The sequence below is a fragment of the Cavia porcellus genome, unplaced genomic scaffold, assembly GCF_034190915.1.
Source record: "Cavia porcellus strain 051 isolate PalLab524CR breed Dunkin Hartley unplaced genomic scaffold, mCavPor4.1 scaffold_18, whole genome shotgun sequence".
In the NCBI taxonomy this organism is placed as follows: domain Eukaryota; kingdom Metazoa; phylum Chordata; class Mammalia; order Rodentia; family Caviidae; genus Cavia; species Cavia porcellus.
In genome coordinates this window covers 27,542,395-27,557,471 of record NW_026947501.1, presented here as the reverse complement: position 1 = coordinate 27,557,471, position 15,077 = coordinate 27,542,395, and the positions used below count along the sequence as shown (strand labels likewise).

General features: G+C 39.8%; 1 protein-coding gene and 1 long non-coding RNA gene across 4 annotated transcripts; one reads left to right on the top strand and one right to left on the bottom strand.

Moving 5' to 3' along the window:
- Positions 1-970: 970 nt before the first annotated feature.
- On the bottom strand, positions 971-2,121 carry LOC134471305 (uncharacterized). Its single transcript, XR_010040672.1, has 2 exons — positions 1,993-2,121; positions 971-1,295 (listed from the first exon to the last, which is right to left on the bottom strand). It is a non-coding gene; the product is annotated as an uncharacterized LOC134471305 (long non-coding RNA).
- Positions 2,077-10,407, top strand: Tprkb (TP53RK binding protein). 3 transcript variants are annotated; one of them, XM_013151571.3, is made up of 5 exons: positions 2,077-2,240; positions 6,597-6,770; positions 8,033-8,155; positions 9,423-9,599; positions 10,203-10,407. In XM_013151571.3, exons 2-5 carry the CDS (start codon positions 6,630-6,632, stop codon positions 10,287-10,289), a joined length of 528 nt encoding a protein of 175 aa, XP_013007025.1. In that variant the 5' UTR covers positions 2,077-2,240; positions 6,597-6,629; the 3' UTR covers positions 10,290-10,407. The 3 variants fall into 3 exon arrangements, with proteins under 3 accessions (XP_013007025.1, XP_003468963.1, XP_005003402.1); XM_003468915.5 differs by lacking the exon at positions 2,077-2,240 and adding an exon at positions 2,326-2,512; XM_005003345.4 differs by lacking the exon at positions 2,077-2,240 and adding an exon at positions 2,510-2,973.
- The last annotated feature ends 4,670 nt before the right edge of the window (positions 10,408-15,077 follow it).

Here is a 15,077-nt window from a genome sequence, read left to right as displayed (position 1 = left end):
ACATCACTGAGTAGATTGACCATCCATTCCCTTGTGTTGCTGTTAGTATTCCTAGAACTTTGAACAAAGCTGCTATAAAAATTTTTTGCATTAGGTTTTTTGCCTAAACATCTTTTTTTTTTTTTTTACCCCTTGGAGTAGAGTTGCTGCAGGATTGTGGGGCAAGGCAAAACTGGGAAACTTCCAGTGCACACTATTTTACATCTCAGCAAGGTACAAGAGTTTCAATTGCTCACATCCTCACTAGCACTTGGTATTATCAAAGTTGTTGCATTTTGTTTTTGACAGCTGGGGATTGAACCCTGGGCCTTCACACTGGCCTGTATCCTCAGCCCTTGTTACTTTTTTGTTTTGAAATAAGACCTAAGTTCCTCCTGCCTCAGCTTTGCAGAGTGCTGGGATTTATTGTAGCTGTGGTTATAAAGAGATGTAATGTCTTACTGTTTTTAAAAACAGATATAGACAATTGACAATACACTGTATCTATTTATAAGCCAATTAGATATGTTGACCTATATGCAACCATGAAGTCATTACCACAATCAAACATACCTACTACTCAAATGCTTCCCTTCTGCTCCTTAACAATTTTTCAAATTAGAGCTTTTGAACCAACTTGCCTAGATGTATAATGATACAGCTAACCCTATAGCTGTAGGTAAACAACATCCCTTTGCATACCAAGTACCCTATCCCAGCAACCTCTGATGTGCTATCACAGTAGATTAATTTTATATAAATAGAATCATAGTATTCTTTTAACGTTTGATTGCTTTTATTCAGCATTTTAAGATTCATCTATGTTAGCTGGGCATAGGCCTCTAATCCCAGCAATTGGAAGGCTGAGGCAGGAGGATTGTAACCAACCTGGGCTACAAAGTGAGCTTGAAGCCAGCCTGAACTGTGTTACTGGATGCAGAATAACAAATGAGTTGAGAATGCAACGTTTTACAATAAAGAGGGACTAGGCTAGGTGGCTAGGCTTTATTCCATTTGCTTGTAGTAGCAGTTTGTACTTTGTTTTAGCCCCATTTGCCATGTTGCCTCCAGAGTATAAAAACCAGGGTAGGCAGCTTTTTGGGATACAGTGGAAGAGAAGTATTTGTAGATAACTTTCTACTCATCATGGACAGCTTTCTTGAATCTTGGGAGACCGTCTTGCAATGAATCTTCGGCTTCTGTGGAGTCTTTAGTTGTGTGTGTGTGGGTGTTCCACTGCATTCAGATAAGCTGATAATCAATGCATGGTAAACTTGCTTTTCATAAGCCTTTGCATGGACATGTCTGCATTTCTCCTGAGTGGATATTGAGAAGTGGAACTGCTGAATATGGTATGTTTAACATTGTTAAACAAACTGGAACTTCTTGAAAATGGTGATAGTATTTTTTATTATAACAGCAACATAAAGGAGGTTTTTAGTTCCACATCTTTGATAACACTTGGTATTGTTTTATGTTTTAGTCATTGTACTTTAAATTCGTATTTCCCACGATTAATGATATTAAAAATCTTTTTTTCTTTTTGTGGAATATCTTAATTACATTATCTCAAATTAAAGCTCTACTTTGAGCTTTTTTTTTAAGGAAATACCTGGATGTATCTTGTCAGAATGAATTTTAAAAGGGAGGAGATATAGCTAAGTGGCAAAATGCCTGTGTGCAAGCTCCTAGATCGGATCACAGCACTGAAAAAAAAAATACAATCTTCGAGAATGCTATATATATTATGGTGCCTGGAGTGCTGCTCTTCCAGGTACACGAACTTTGCTTTCAGAATCCTATCACTGTTTCAAATGATCGTTTTTTGGTCGATGTTTCTAAAACATCCTATTTACAGTAACAGCCTCATTGCCTCATTTTCCCCACTTTTCTGTTTGTCTCTATAGCACACACGCACAAGACAGCTGTATTTATTACCTCTCTGCAAAGAAAAGCAGTGAGAAGCCCCAACTATAATTAAGATAAAATAAAAATTACTTTATAGCCTTTTACCTGACTTTGGAGGCTTATACAAACACTACACATCAAATTGCAGGGCCTTCTCTACATTAAGAGGCTGCCTGTAATGGCCGGGTGTGTCCTGGAAGCAAATCACTGAGCAGAGTCGGCTCCATGACCCTCCGGAAGTGATTGACTGCTGGGAAAGCACGAAGCAAACCGAGTCCCGCTTGTTCTGACAACGAACTGTAGACTCCAGAGCAGTGGAAACCTACGTAGACTTCATCTCAACACTCGTACAGGTAGGACTCCAGGACGTCTCGGCAAGTCACAACAAAAGTAAGCCCTAAGCTTCCGGCTCGGGCTGATGGGTCCTTTCCGCCCTCGCCGGAAGTGATGGAACAGTACCTGTTATTTGCGTCCGCTCACGGGACTCAGATTTGAGAGGCGGGGCGACCCGAGCCGGCTAATCAGGAAACGGGCTGCGCCACCCGGCGCCACTTCCGCGCCACTTCCGGAAGTTAAGAGATTTGTTTCCGAAGGCAAGATCGGCCCTACGGACAGAGACCGGACCGTGAGTTGTAGCTGGCGGCGATTGGTGTAGAAACTCTAAACCCAGTAGCTTTAAACAGTTTTGTGGGTGGTACTTGTGTTTTCTCAGCAGATATTTTTCACGTGCCTACACAAAGGCTGGCGTAGGAATGCAGCGTGGAGACGATAGCGTCTCCCTTCTAAGAAATACAGTCTAGCAAGGAGACAGACAAGCTCAGGGCGCCGTGGTGCCTGCCAGTGATCTAAGAGTTCGAGGCCAGCCTGTATAGCACAGTAAGACACTGTCTCAAACAACGCCGAATAGGCACGTGGTTTACGTGCTTAGTACTAAGAAGGGCTGGTATAACTGATACAAACCCCATGTCTTGCTGTGCTAGTAATTGGACCCCCGAAAGAATGAAGAAGGAATGAGTCAGCAAGACATGAATAAAGAAACTACCTGTTCAGTGTGTTTGTGACTGGAGGCTGATTGTGGTAGATAAGGTAAGCAGCGCGCAGATCTTAGAGACGGGACAGCTTGACATAAACCAGTTCAGAACACCAGAACTGCACAGTGTAATCTGTGTTTTGAAAGGATCACTGTGACTGCAGGTGGAAGTTGGATGATAGGAAGGCAAGAATTTCAGTGAGGACATCACTCTTAGGAGGACACTGCTATAGAAGAAGGGAAGTGGCAGAGGGTGTGGGAAAGGAATGGATAAATCAAAATGTAGGTGGCAGAAATTCAGGACTATAGGGATTTGAAAGATAGGTGTATTAGTTCATTTTCTGTTTCTAATAACCATATTTTAGATGGAGTGAGTTATAAAGAAAAGTGGTTAGTTTTGGCTAACGATTCTGGATTCTGGTTCAGGAACAGCATTTAGAGATGGCATTGCTGAATACAGCCCTGAGGGCAGCTACATAAGGTATCATATGGCAAGAGACAAGAGTACAGAGGTGACATAGGGCCAGGGATTCAACTCCCCCGGTGTAAGCGCCTGCCTGGGGAGCATCAGGTCTGGAGATCGAGCCCCACTACCAAAACAAAACAAAACAAAAAAACACGAAATAACCTAGCTAAATTTGGCTTTTAGAGCCGACTTTGGAGACAAACGATTGATGCATTTATGAAGACACAGTCCTAATCTGAACGCCCTATGTATTCCCACCTCTAAATATCTTATAATGGAAATTAAATTTCTTTTTCTGCTGCTGCTGCTTCCTCTTCTTCCTTCTCCTTCTCTTTCTTCTTTTTTTTTTTTTTTTTTTTTGGTGACCCAGGGTCTCACTATGCAGCTCAGGCTGACTTTTGAGCTTACTCTGTAGCCTTGGCTGGCCTCAAACTCACAGTGATCCTCCCCAAGTGCTGGGATTACAGGTGTGCCCCATGAAAATTAAATTTCAAAATGAGTTTCACAGAGGAGAAATCATATAACAGATCCAACAATGATTCTAGATTTTCTGCCCTAAGTAAGTGAATTACACTGAACAAGAACAAACTATTTTGAGGTTTGTAAAGTTTCCCTTGTATTAGAAGAATAGATTATTTAATTTCTCCCTGATTGTAAGTGCTTATATTTTGTGTTCTCCCTGTTGAAAATTCAGAACATACACAGCAAAATATATTTTGGGTTTTTGTTTTAGACAGGGTCTCACGATTTAGCCCAGGCTGGCCTTGAATTCTTGGTAATCTTCCTGCCTCAGCCTCCTGAATGCTGTGATTACAAGTGTGTGTCACCATACCAGCCAGGATTTTTTTATCCAGACAATGAAAATCACCTAATATAAGCCAGGAATGCGGGACGTGCCTGTAGTCTCAGCGCTCTGGGAGGCTGAGGCAGGGCAATCAAAAATTCATGCCCAGCCTGGGTAGTTTACTAACTTAACAAGACTCTGTCTCAAAAAAGAAAAAAAAAAAAAAAAGTAAATACAAAAGCTGTGGGAAGGCCATGGTTCAATTCTTAGGACTGCCAATTTGGGGGGGAAAAAAATCATCTAGTCATCTTATTAGTCCAAGTGACTGTTTATGTATTTCTTTCAATTTTTTTTTTTTTGTCTCTTTGTGTATCTTTTTTGTAATTGGTATTATACAGAGTCTAACTTTTGGTACCCATTTTTTAAATTAGACTTGACTATGACTAAAGATTAAACTACTGTGCTAGACAGAATATTATTTACAAATATTTTTTCCCTTTTTCACAATAGAAATAATCAGATGTAATTTCAGCAAATCAGAGACAACTTCTTAACTTTCCCTGTTTTCTTTTTGGTTTTTTTCTTTATATGCTTTTCAAAAACCATAAAATTCAACCATATTTTGTTTTGTTTTCCTTTCAAATGTTTACTTTTTTTTTGTTTTTGTACTGGGGATTGAACTCATGACCATGCGCTTTCAAGGCAGGCACTTAATGCCGCTGAGCTAAATCCCTAACCCAAGAGTATACTTTTTTGTTCTGTGTTCTGTGTTCAATACTCAGCTTTGCACTGAGGCATTTGTGCTGAGCTCCATCTTCAGCCCTTATTTTATTTTGAAACCTGGTCTTGTTAAGTCACTAAATTCTTTAGAGTGGTTGTGAATTTGTGATCTTCCTGCCTCAGTTTTTCATAGGGCTGGGATTATAGACCTGTACCAACAAGCCTTGCTAAGTATACAGTTTTAGATAGTTGTTTAGTCATAAGTAATCCTGTTATTGGCTAGGTAAGTTCTTAACTTTTCATTGTTAAATAATGATAAACATGTCTTATTATAGTATCCAAATTTTGAATTAGTTCCTTGGGAAGGAGTCCTAGAAATGAAGCCTACAGGATGATATGAATTTAGAAAATGGCCCCACCAGTATGTTAACTGTTTGAAAACAGTATTAAGTGTTTGGGATGTAATATAGTTAGGTGGTAGAGTACACACTTGGCATGTAAAGGTCTAGGTTAAATCCCCAGGAAAAAAGTTAAAGTTGTTTTCAAAGATCAAATTTTAGAGTACTTAGTTTTCCATTCAAGGATATAGTTACGTCTTTCTGTTTATTCAGATTATCTCTTTTTTATCGGTACCGGGGATTGAACTCCTGACTGCCTGCTTGCAAGGCAGGCACTTATGCCACTGCACTAAATCCCTAGCCCCTCAGATTATCTCTTATATTGTCTTTTTGCCCCTAGTGCTGGGGATGGAACCCAAGGCCTTCAGCTTGTGTGGCAAGCAGTTCTGTCACTGAGTGCATCTTTACCCTGTACTTCTTTTTGTCTTTATATATATCCTATTCTTCCCTGCTAAACTTACGTGTAAGAAAGGACCACTATTATTTGTTTTTTTAACAGTTATATTTTCTCTGCTAATTCCCATGCATGGAGTTCTGGAATTGTCTTTGGCTCAAGTGTGATTCTTTATACTTTACAATTACTTTTTTTGTTTGTTTTTTTTGAGACAAGGTAGCCCAGACTGGCCTTGAACTGGCAGCAATCTCCCTGCCCAGCTTCTTTGAGTGCTGGGATTACAAGTGTGTGCCACCATGCCTAGCTTTACAATTATTTTCTTAATATTTGTGTCCAGATCCACTAAAATATAAATAAAATAGTGATATCAGAAAGTTAAAAGCTAAGGTGGAGCGCAGTCTCATTAATATTGTAAAGTAGCCTATGTTTCACAGCTTCTTAACATTTTGCTCTTGGCTGTCTCCTGGGCAAACCATCCCTCAGTCACCTGTGCAAGCCTCTCCTCTGGACAGACAGGGGATCAGATGTGGCCTGTGACCTTTTCCCAGCAATGGGAAAAGAGCTAGAAACACCTCAGAAAGGTTAGGAAGAAAGTGTGAGGAAGCCAGATGTGTTGGGGGGTGGGTTTTATAGTTTAACAGCAGGGTCATCTTGTACTAACAATTACTTTCACTTGATAGCAGGGCCATTTTTTAAAAAAAAAGAGTTACACTGTTAAATTTTGTGTTTTATTTTGTTTTGTTTTATTTGAGACAGAGTCTTGCTGTGTTGTCTAGGCTAGGCCTGAATTTACTATGTAGTCCAGGTTGGCTTTGAACCTATGACCTCAGCCCCTGGAGTTCTGGAATTACAGGCATACACCACAATACCAGGGTAATGTTAACTTTTAAATAAAAGAAATCTGTTGGTCATTTTAGGTTGGGTACAGCAGAATCCTGCTTGTCTATGAAATGCAGTTAACACATCAACTGGAGCTATTTCCAGAATGCAAGGTGACCCTTCTGTTATTTAAAGATGTAAAAAATGCTGGAGACTTGAGAATAAAGGCCATGGAAGGCAGCGCTGTTGGTTCATTAATAAATCCTACACTGGTAAGTTACAAAGTGTGAGACTGAGTAAAACGTAAAGGAATTTTCAGAATGTTAATTTTTCATAATGTAGTTAGGCTAAAATTCTATGATCTTCTGGTAAAAAAGTGTTGCTCAAGTCAAACTTGGTCAGCCTTGCATTGAACAATGAGTGGAAGCAGAGGTGCCAGGCCCTGCCCTAAGGAAGAGAAAAGGTTGTGTAGCTCTAACCACAATTGTACTGTGGCACATGCTCAGCTGTTCAGCTTCTCATCTGTGAAATGAGAATTCTCAACTAGACTTGTGTCTGTGGAGAAGAAACGGCACAGTGGTTAAGAGCACACACTGTGGGACCGTAGTACCTGGACTTAGTCCAGCTCTGCCACTTACTTTGACTTGGAACAAGTCATAGCAAACACTTAGTAGTGCCTACTCTACCCTGGCATTGTACTTAGTGCTTTCTGTGACCTAACTCACTTCATCTTCAGCCGCCTCACCAAGTAAGTAGTGTTATTTTTTGGTAACAGATAAAACACTGGTGTCTTAGTTACTTTTTTATCATTGCAGGGACAAAATACCCAACACCCAAAATTAAGGAAAGGAAGGTTTATTTAGCTTACAGTTGTGAAGGCCTCAGGCCATACTCAGCGGGCCCCAAGGCAGGGTGGCATGAACCGTTCATGGCAACCACAAACAACAAAAGCAAAAGAGGCAAAAGGGAGGAGCAAGTCTGTTTTCCTCCCTTGTATTGTATGCAGCAGTCAAACCACCAATCCCAGCGCTACACAACAGACCAATCACAAATGCTAGACTTAGCCTACTTCCAACCCCTCCATGACCAAATGAGGCTTTGGGGGGACATCCAAACACAAACCATGGCAACTAGGAACTTGCCCAGGTTCTCAGGGTGCTAAGTGACAGCTGGAACTCAACCCAGATGTTCTTTATCTCAGTGACTTCATGTTTTACATGTGGATAATACAGATTTATTGAGTAATTTGAGCACTAGAGACAATAATACAAGTAAAATGTTACAATATAGCCTTTCCCATATTAGCCCACAATAATGTTATTTTAAATTGTTTTTACTATTTGAATTCCTTGAAGCTTTAGGATTTTATGATTTTTTAAAACTACTTGGACCGTCTGATAATAATTTTGAAAAATATTGCATATGAGACAGATGAAATAAAGCAAATGCATACTGAAACTACCATAAAATAGGTGTATATCTTTAGATTTTTTTCAGATTCTCTCCTTGTAATTGTTTCTATTCTCTTTGGTAGATTGTTGACCCATTTCAGATACTTGTGGCAGCAAACAAAGCATTTCACCTCTACAAACTGGGAAAAATGAAGACACGAACTCTATCTACTGAAATTATTTTCAACCTGTCCCCAAATAACAATGTAATGTGGAACATACTGACTTTATTTCCATTGACTTTGTCATAATCACATACATGTTCTGTAGTGTTGGGATAGAGGTTAAGTTCTGGGGAACCAGTTGTTAATAATAAACGAAAATAATCACAAAGAGCTCTGCACTGAGATGGGAGGTTTAGCACTGTGTAGACAAATAAGCTTTAGAGTCAGTTTCTGTCTCAGTAAACAACAGTTTGGCTAAATTAAATAAAGCTAATTTTACCTGTCTTTACCATGTAGGATTAGGAAGATCACTCAAGTATTTTTGCCTAAGAGATTGACAGAAATCCAAATGATAAAAATTAGGCATAGACATTTTATACATTCATGCATGTCTTTCCCTCTCCTGTATGCTCCTTGAGGGAATGATGTGTGTCCTTTTCATATACAGTTCAGGAACTAGCTGCTTCCTAGGGCAGTCCTGAATCCATGCTTACGTACTAAAGTGCGCAGGAAGATTTCATGGTTTGCGTTACTGATGGGAATACTTTCTTAATAAAAATTCTTGAGCTAACAATAATGCACATGCATGTAGCACACTAATTTATTGCTGATGAAATTTCAGTATAACTACTACTGTTACTAACAACCAGATAATTTTTAAGAGAAAATTAAGAAGCTTGTGGTTTGGTTAAAATAGAAATGACTGCAAAATTTATAAAATATAGTTAGCATAGTAATAGAGCTCCCCAGTACCTGGAATAAAATTCACCAGGTCATGATTGTTTCTTAGAGATATTTTTGCAATGATTCAGGACATCGTTTCTGTTCTAGTTTTAGGAGCAAATATGTTCATAAGGAGAGGCAGATAAGAAGACAAAAGTTAAGCTGCCCTAAGTTAAATGATATAATGGGAGTATGAATGCACAGAAGGGAGGAGGGTCTGGAGGTGGGGGCTGGATCCTCCAGCCTGTATTCAGCAGCCCAGCCACAGAAAAGGCTGATGGGACAGAGGACAAAGCATAAACATAGGCAGAAGAATATGAAACACGGAGTCCAGGCTGGCTAGCAGCCAGAAACGTACAGGTGGGGAGGCAGAAGGGAGGGCTGTTTACACACAGTGTGGAGAAGTGTGGTCTTGACTTCACAGAAGCAAGGTGCAGCTTTAAGTAGGCAGAACTTGAGAAGCCAAAACATAGTAGAAATAGATGCTATTAAAAAGCAAAAACTATGAAAAACAGGAAGCACTTGACTGAGGAACAAGGCACGTAAGGAGATGATACAAATCTAGTTTATTTTTTTTCTTCCTTAGATTTCACAAGCTTTGAAAAAATTTGGTACCTCAGCAAATGACACATCAGTTCTAATTGTTTACATCGAAGAGGGAAAAAAACAAATAAATCAAGAGTACCTAATATCTCAAGTAGAAGGTCTTCAGGTTTCTCTGAAAAATCTTCCTGAAATAACGAATATTGCAGAAGTCAAAAAGGTTTGTAAATTTATATTTAAGTGAATAATGCTGTTTGTTGATCAACAGTGCACCTCACCAGGCACATGCCTATAATCCCACCACTTAGGAGGCTGAGGCAGGAGGATCTTGAGTTCAAAGCCAACCTGCATTACATAGGGAGACCCTGACTCATAAACAAAAAAGCACATATTTGAGCTTTTAAGTAATGTTAACATTTTTAAATTACTTAATACTAATTATAAATATAACTGGGAGGTATAAAGTGTGGTTGGAAATGTATTTGATAATATTCTGCACTCCAAGAAAGTAATTCTCAAGGTTATATACATTTAGAATGTTGACTGTAGTATGAAATTAGTATATAAATGAGTTCTATTAAAATTGATAGAAATGCATTTTTATGTATAGAGAACTTTTTATGCTCATAACTACACTTTAAAGGAAATATATGAGATAAGCAGTGGAATCTTCATCTGCTTTGACTATTTTAATCATTTGTGATTCATCATTCCATACCATATAACTTAATAATTGAATGAAAATTTCACTTATAAATGTTGGCAGAATGACAGTAGTGCAAGAGTATATCAGAAAGATGTCATTTGTCTCTCATTTTTGCAGATCTATAAACTGTCTTCACAAGAAGAAAGCATTGGGACACTATTGGATGGCATCATTTGTAGAATGTCAACAAAAGATGTTTTTTGAAGTATTAGAGAAATACTAACAAATTATCAGCATTAAAGAAAACACTTGTTTTTTATTATCTCTACATCTCTGTATCTTTTCAAATGTATTTTGTATAATTAAAAGAAAAATTGCCTCATTTATTGAGTGCCTGCAATGCACTAAGTACAGCAATCTATATCCATTAGTTCACTCCTCACCCCTATTTCTGCCTACGCCAGCGCTTCCCTAACAAGCTTCTGGATCTTGTTTCTCAGTATTTTACATGTAAGAATTTAATTCCCACAGCAGGCATACAAAGTAGATGGTGTTTTTACCCTTACTTTTTACAGGGGCAGCTAAAAACGTAGAGTAAGGTCACATGCTAGTGTGAAGTAATTTTTGATAGATGATTGAATTTTCTTGTTACCTATGTTTTTGATTGTGTTAGTCAAGGTAGATTTGGTCAAGACTCAGCAAACTTGATGAGTGTGGTAGCACATGCCTTTGATCCCAACAGTCAGAACGCTGAGACAGGAAGATTGTTAAAGAGTTTGAGGCCAGCCTGGGCTGCATAGTGAGTTCAAGGCCACTGAACTACATAGTGAGACCCTCTCTCCCAAAAAAAAAATAATAATAATAATAATAAATAATAAAACAAAGGACTAAGCAAAGTGAAACTCTTCTGTGAAGAACCAGAATAAAAATTCTCCTCTTTGCAGACATAATCCACTGCAAATACTCAGCCACAAGTTTTAGTGCCCAGGCAGCCACAGACAACACATAAAGACATGCCTGGTGGGCTAGGGGTTTAGCTCAACAGCAAAGTGCCTGCCTGGCAAGCACAAGCTCATGAGTTGGATCACTGGTACCAAAAAGAGAGAAAAAGACTCATTTGAGTCCAAGTCAACCTTGAGAAACAAAAACAAGCTGTGGACAGGATTTACTTGGAGATTGATGGTTTATGAACCTGAAGGTTAGGTAGGCTGCAGTGACAAACAGTTTCTAAAGCTAGTTGGTTTGATACAATAGAAAATTTCATCTTATTCCACAGAGCCAGCATGAGTCAACAGGAAGGCTCACTGTGGTGACGTAGGTACCCAGGCTATGAGGACTTTGTCTCAGCCTGTGCTCCTGGGTCCCTGCTAGCTAAAAGGGAGCACAGTGAGTTTCTTAGCGGCTATGAAGCTTCCATTGGAAGTGACAGGTGTTGCTTATCTGTATTTTTGGAAAAAGGATCTTGCTATGTAGTTCAGGCTGGCCTGAAACTCATGGTAACCCTTCTGCCTCAGCCTCTGAAATGCTGAGATTACTGTGTTCCAAGTTCTGTGCCGAGTACTTTATTTACACTCATTTAGTCTTTGTGACAGCCCCAGATATATATGTGTGAGGAAATAGATTTAATCTCTCACCTCTATTTCACACCTCTAAAAGATTGCAAATGTATGTTATTGTTAGGATTTGCAAGGAAAACAACTACATACACAACACATAACTTACAGTATTATTTATAATGGTCATCCAAAGAGGTAAATACAAAGAAAGTATAGGAAATCTGTCCACAATACTAAAGACCTAGGAAATCCATCTGAGGGCCTGGATGAGTTTAGCTGAAAGCCTAGAGCCTACAATGACTCATGCAAGTCTATTTCTCGGATTTGTGCTGGGAAGGCCCAAAGTCAGCAGTGTGAAGGAGCTGTGCTAGCAGGCTGAGGGTTCTGTACTGGAGCCAAGAAGCAACGCTCAAAATAAAGACCAGGGCTCCCCTGAAAAGAACCACAGCCGCCATCAATGATGATCAGGTCCTGAGCTCCTCCAATGATGAAAAGAGCCAAGTACATATCAGGACGCCAGCATAACAAACTTCTGGAGATTAAATAGCACACAACTTCCCTTTTGGTGCAGGAAACAATGCTCAGTGTAAGGACCAAAGCTCCCCAAAAGGGAATTGCAGCCATTCTCGATATCTATTTTCCTACAGACTCAAATTTATCTTCCCTTGTGGTAGAATAGTACTCCATTGTCTATATAAATGCCATATTTTCGGCGTCCACTCATTTATTGATGTATGGTGGGTTTTCATCACTTTGTGTTCTGAGTGTCTTCTGTTTTTCCCTCCAGTCACTACCTTTCCTCATAGTACTCTGTTGTGGATACTAACCTAGATATACCTAGATACATGCAGCAAGAAGAACCTTTTTCTCTGGCTCTGAAGATGAGAGGGGAGTTGGCAGAATTTGGAGGAGGGAAAGACGAAGAGAGTGAGGCTGGTATTTATTCTGCCTTGACACTAAACTTTCTCTTCGGAAAGCTGCTCTGTTCCTCAGTCCAGTTCCTAGGACATCTGCTTCCCTGTGGCAACGTAGGTTTGGTTTGGTTTGGATTTTGATACAGCATCATGAGATGGATTCCAGGCTCCTTTTGAACTTACGTATCTCAGGCAAGCTTTGAATTTACAGTGATCATTTAGTCTCAGCTTCCCAAGTACTGGGATTAGACCTACGTAAACGTGTTTGACATGGTTCCTGTCTCAGCCCATTTCCCTTTCCCCATGGCAGCTTCCTAATTCTACCTTTGATTATCTACAGTTATCTTCATTTGAGTGTTGAGATCTGATATCCTCTCCCTTAGAGAATTTGTTAAAAGGCCAGGTGAGAGCATCATTTCTGTATACTGTCCTAGGATTTGTGAACACCTTGTAACAGAAAATGATAGCCACCTCCTGCAGCCAGTATATTTCAGTTTCTTAGTTGCCTAGATAACAGTTCCAGTTCCAATTCCCATTGCTTCTGTCTCAGAAATGAGAAGCTGTCTGATCACTATGGTACACATTGTATAAACCAATACCCAAGTAACAAGTCATTCTGCTTCTGTTCTTCCTGCTTGCCTCTCCCATATAAGCCCTAGACTACCAGAGATCTGGGCCTGATATTCTGGGAATGTTCCTAATTAGTGCCTGTCAATGTGCATAAATTTGCCCCCAAGTCCTGGGTGTTGTTTTGGTGTTTCTGTTTGCCATTGCAACTTACCAAGAATAACTTACTTGTCAACTCTTTCTCCCTTGAAATGATGAGCTGTGTTTTTGTTTCATTCATCTTCTCTAAATTCTGAGTTCTCACTGGGATCCAGCAGGTTTTGTAAATAAGGGGGAAAAGGGTTAAAGGGAGAGGAAGGGAAGGGGAAAGAAACAGGGAGCAAGATATATCATGTACAGTTGCAAATTCCAATGATGAATGTTACCATTATATGTATCTAAAAATGTACCAATAAAATAAATTTTTTAAAAAATTTAAATTTAACTAAAATTTTAAACTAACTAGTGGAAGGGCTTGAGATAGAGTAGCTGGACAATTAGCCATACTGATAAAAATCAGGACTAGACAGTGAACTAGGACTTTGGACCAAGATTGTTATTTCCTCAGGTAGCATGGAATGCAGCCCACTCTCTACAAAGGGAGGTGCAGACATTCCGTTCTAAGATCCTGAATTTCTACAAAATTGTACTGCACATTAACCAGTTTCTTCTGAGATTCCAGTTTATTATAAACATGCTGTGAAAGAACTGAGCTAAAAAGCCTAAGTCCCAATGGATCATTTGAAATCTCCAGAGTCATCTGTGATAGGTGACCACTAAACAAGCAATTTATGTCCACTACTTGCGTGTAAGCAATTCCAATGGCAGGGCTATGCAGCTACCACATTTGGGACCTGTCCTAGAAACCCAGGAGCTTTTTTGTTCTCCTTGTTTCCAGTAACAGTGTCCTAACCAGGAAGGAAGGAAAGACAAAAAGGGAAAAAAGAAAGGGAAAGAAAGGAAGAAAGAGAAAAAGAAGAGAGGAAGAAAAAGAAAGAAAAGAGATATAAAGAAAGAGAAAAAAAGGAAGAAAAAGGCAGAGAGGGGAAGGTGAATACAAGGACTCACCCAGGGTTTATTGTCCCTTGGACAAGATAATGTGCTGGCAGGGAGAGGCACACATATGACAGACTTTCTTTTTGATTGGGGAACCCAGATTATCTTGCTTGTTGAAGAATCCCAAGGTGACCAGCAGAGTCCCAACGATCCTAGCAAAACTGTGCAGGGGACCAGAGTGGACCTCAAAGAAGACCTAGTATGCTGAGCTGGAGGTCCTGTGTCCTAAAGAAAGCAGGAGAGGGGTGACAAATGCCCCAGGAGAGTGAGGACCTGTGGACCCATCCAGAGCCTCCTTTCTCCAGGTTACTTCTGCAAGGATCACAACCGTGAGTGGACTTGGACTCCATGCTTAGTCACAGCCCAACTCTGACCTTGGAATTCGTGGTTATCATGTAACCACAAGAGCCAATGAGGTGACACCAGGTCTGCTTCTCGGAGCTGGGTAGACCTAGAGAGTGTCTTCTGAAAGCCAGTTGGAGGCTGAGGGCTTGGGCCACTGTCTATACTGTGAGCACTGTGGTAGAGCAGGTAAGTGGACACGGGTGCAAGATCAGGGGTCTCAATATGAATAGGAGTCCCTGAACACTTCTGGGGATCTCAAAGCTGGTCCTTTGTTTGTTTTTCTTGTGATTTTCTCATTAGCGTTTTCAATAGCCTAAAACTTTACAGTCATGACAAGAAAAATTTCTTGATTCTTGCTTGGGGACACAAGATTTCTGAAATGGAAGGAACCAAGGGGAGGGAGTAAAGTCCTGGAAACGTGAGATCTGGCTGCCACAGAAGCCATCCCAATACCCCAAGAAGCTCAAAGAGACTGTGATAGGGTAATGAGCATGGAGAGGAAGACAGTACAGATGCCACATTTTTTTAATTTTATTTAAGGAGAAAAAAGAAAAACAAATAGGGTGCAAGTTATA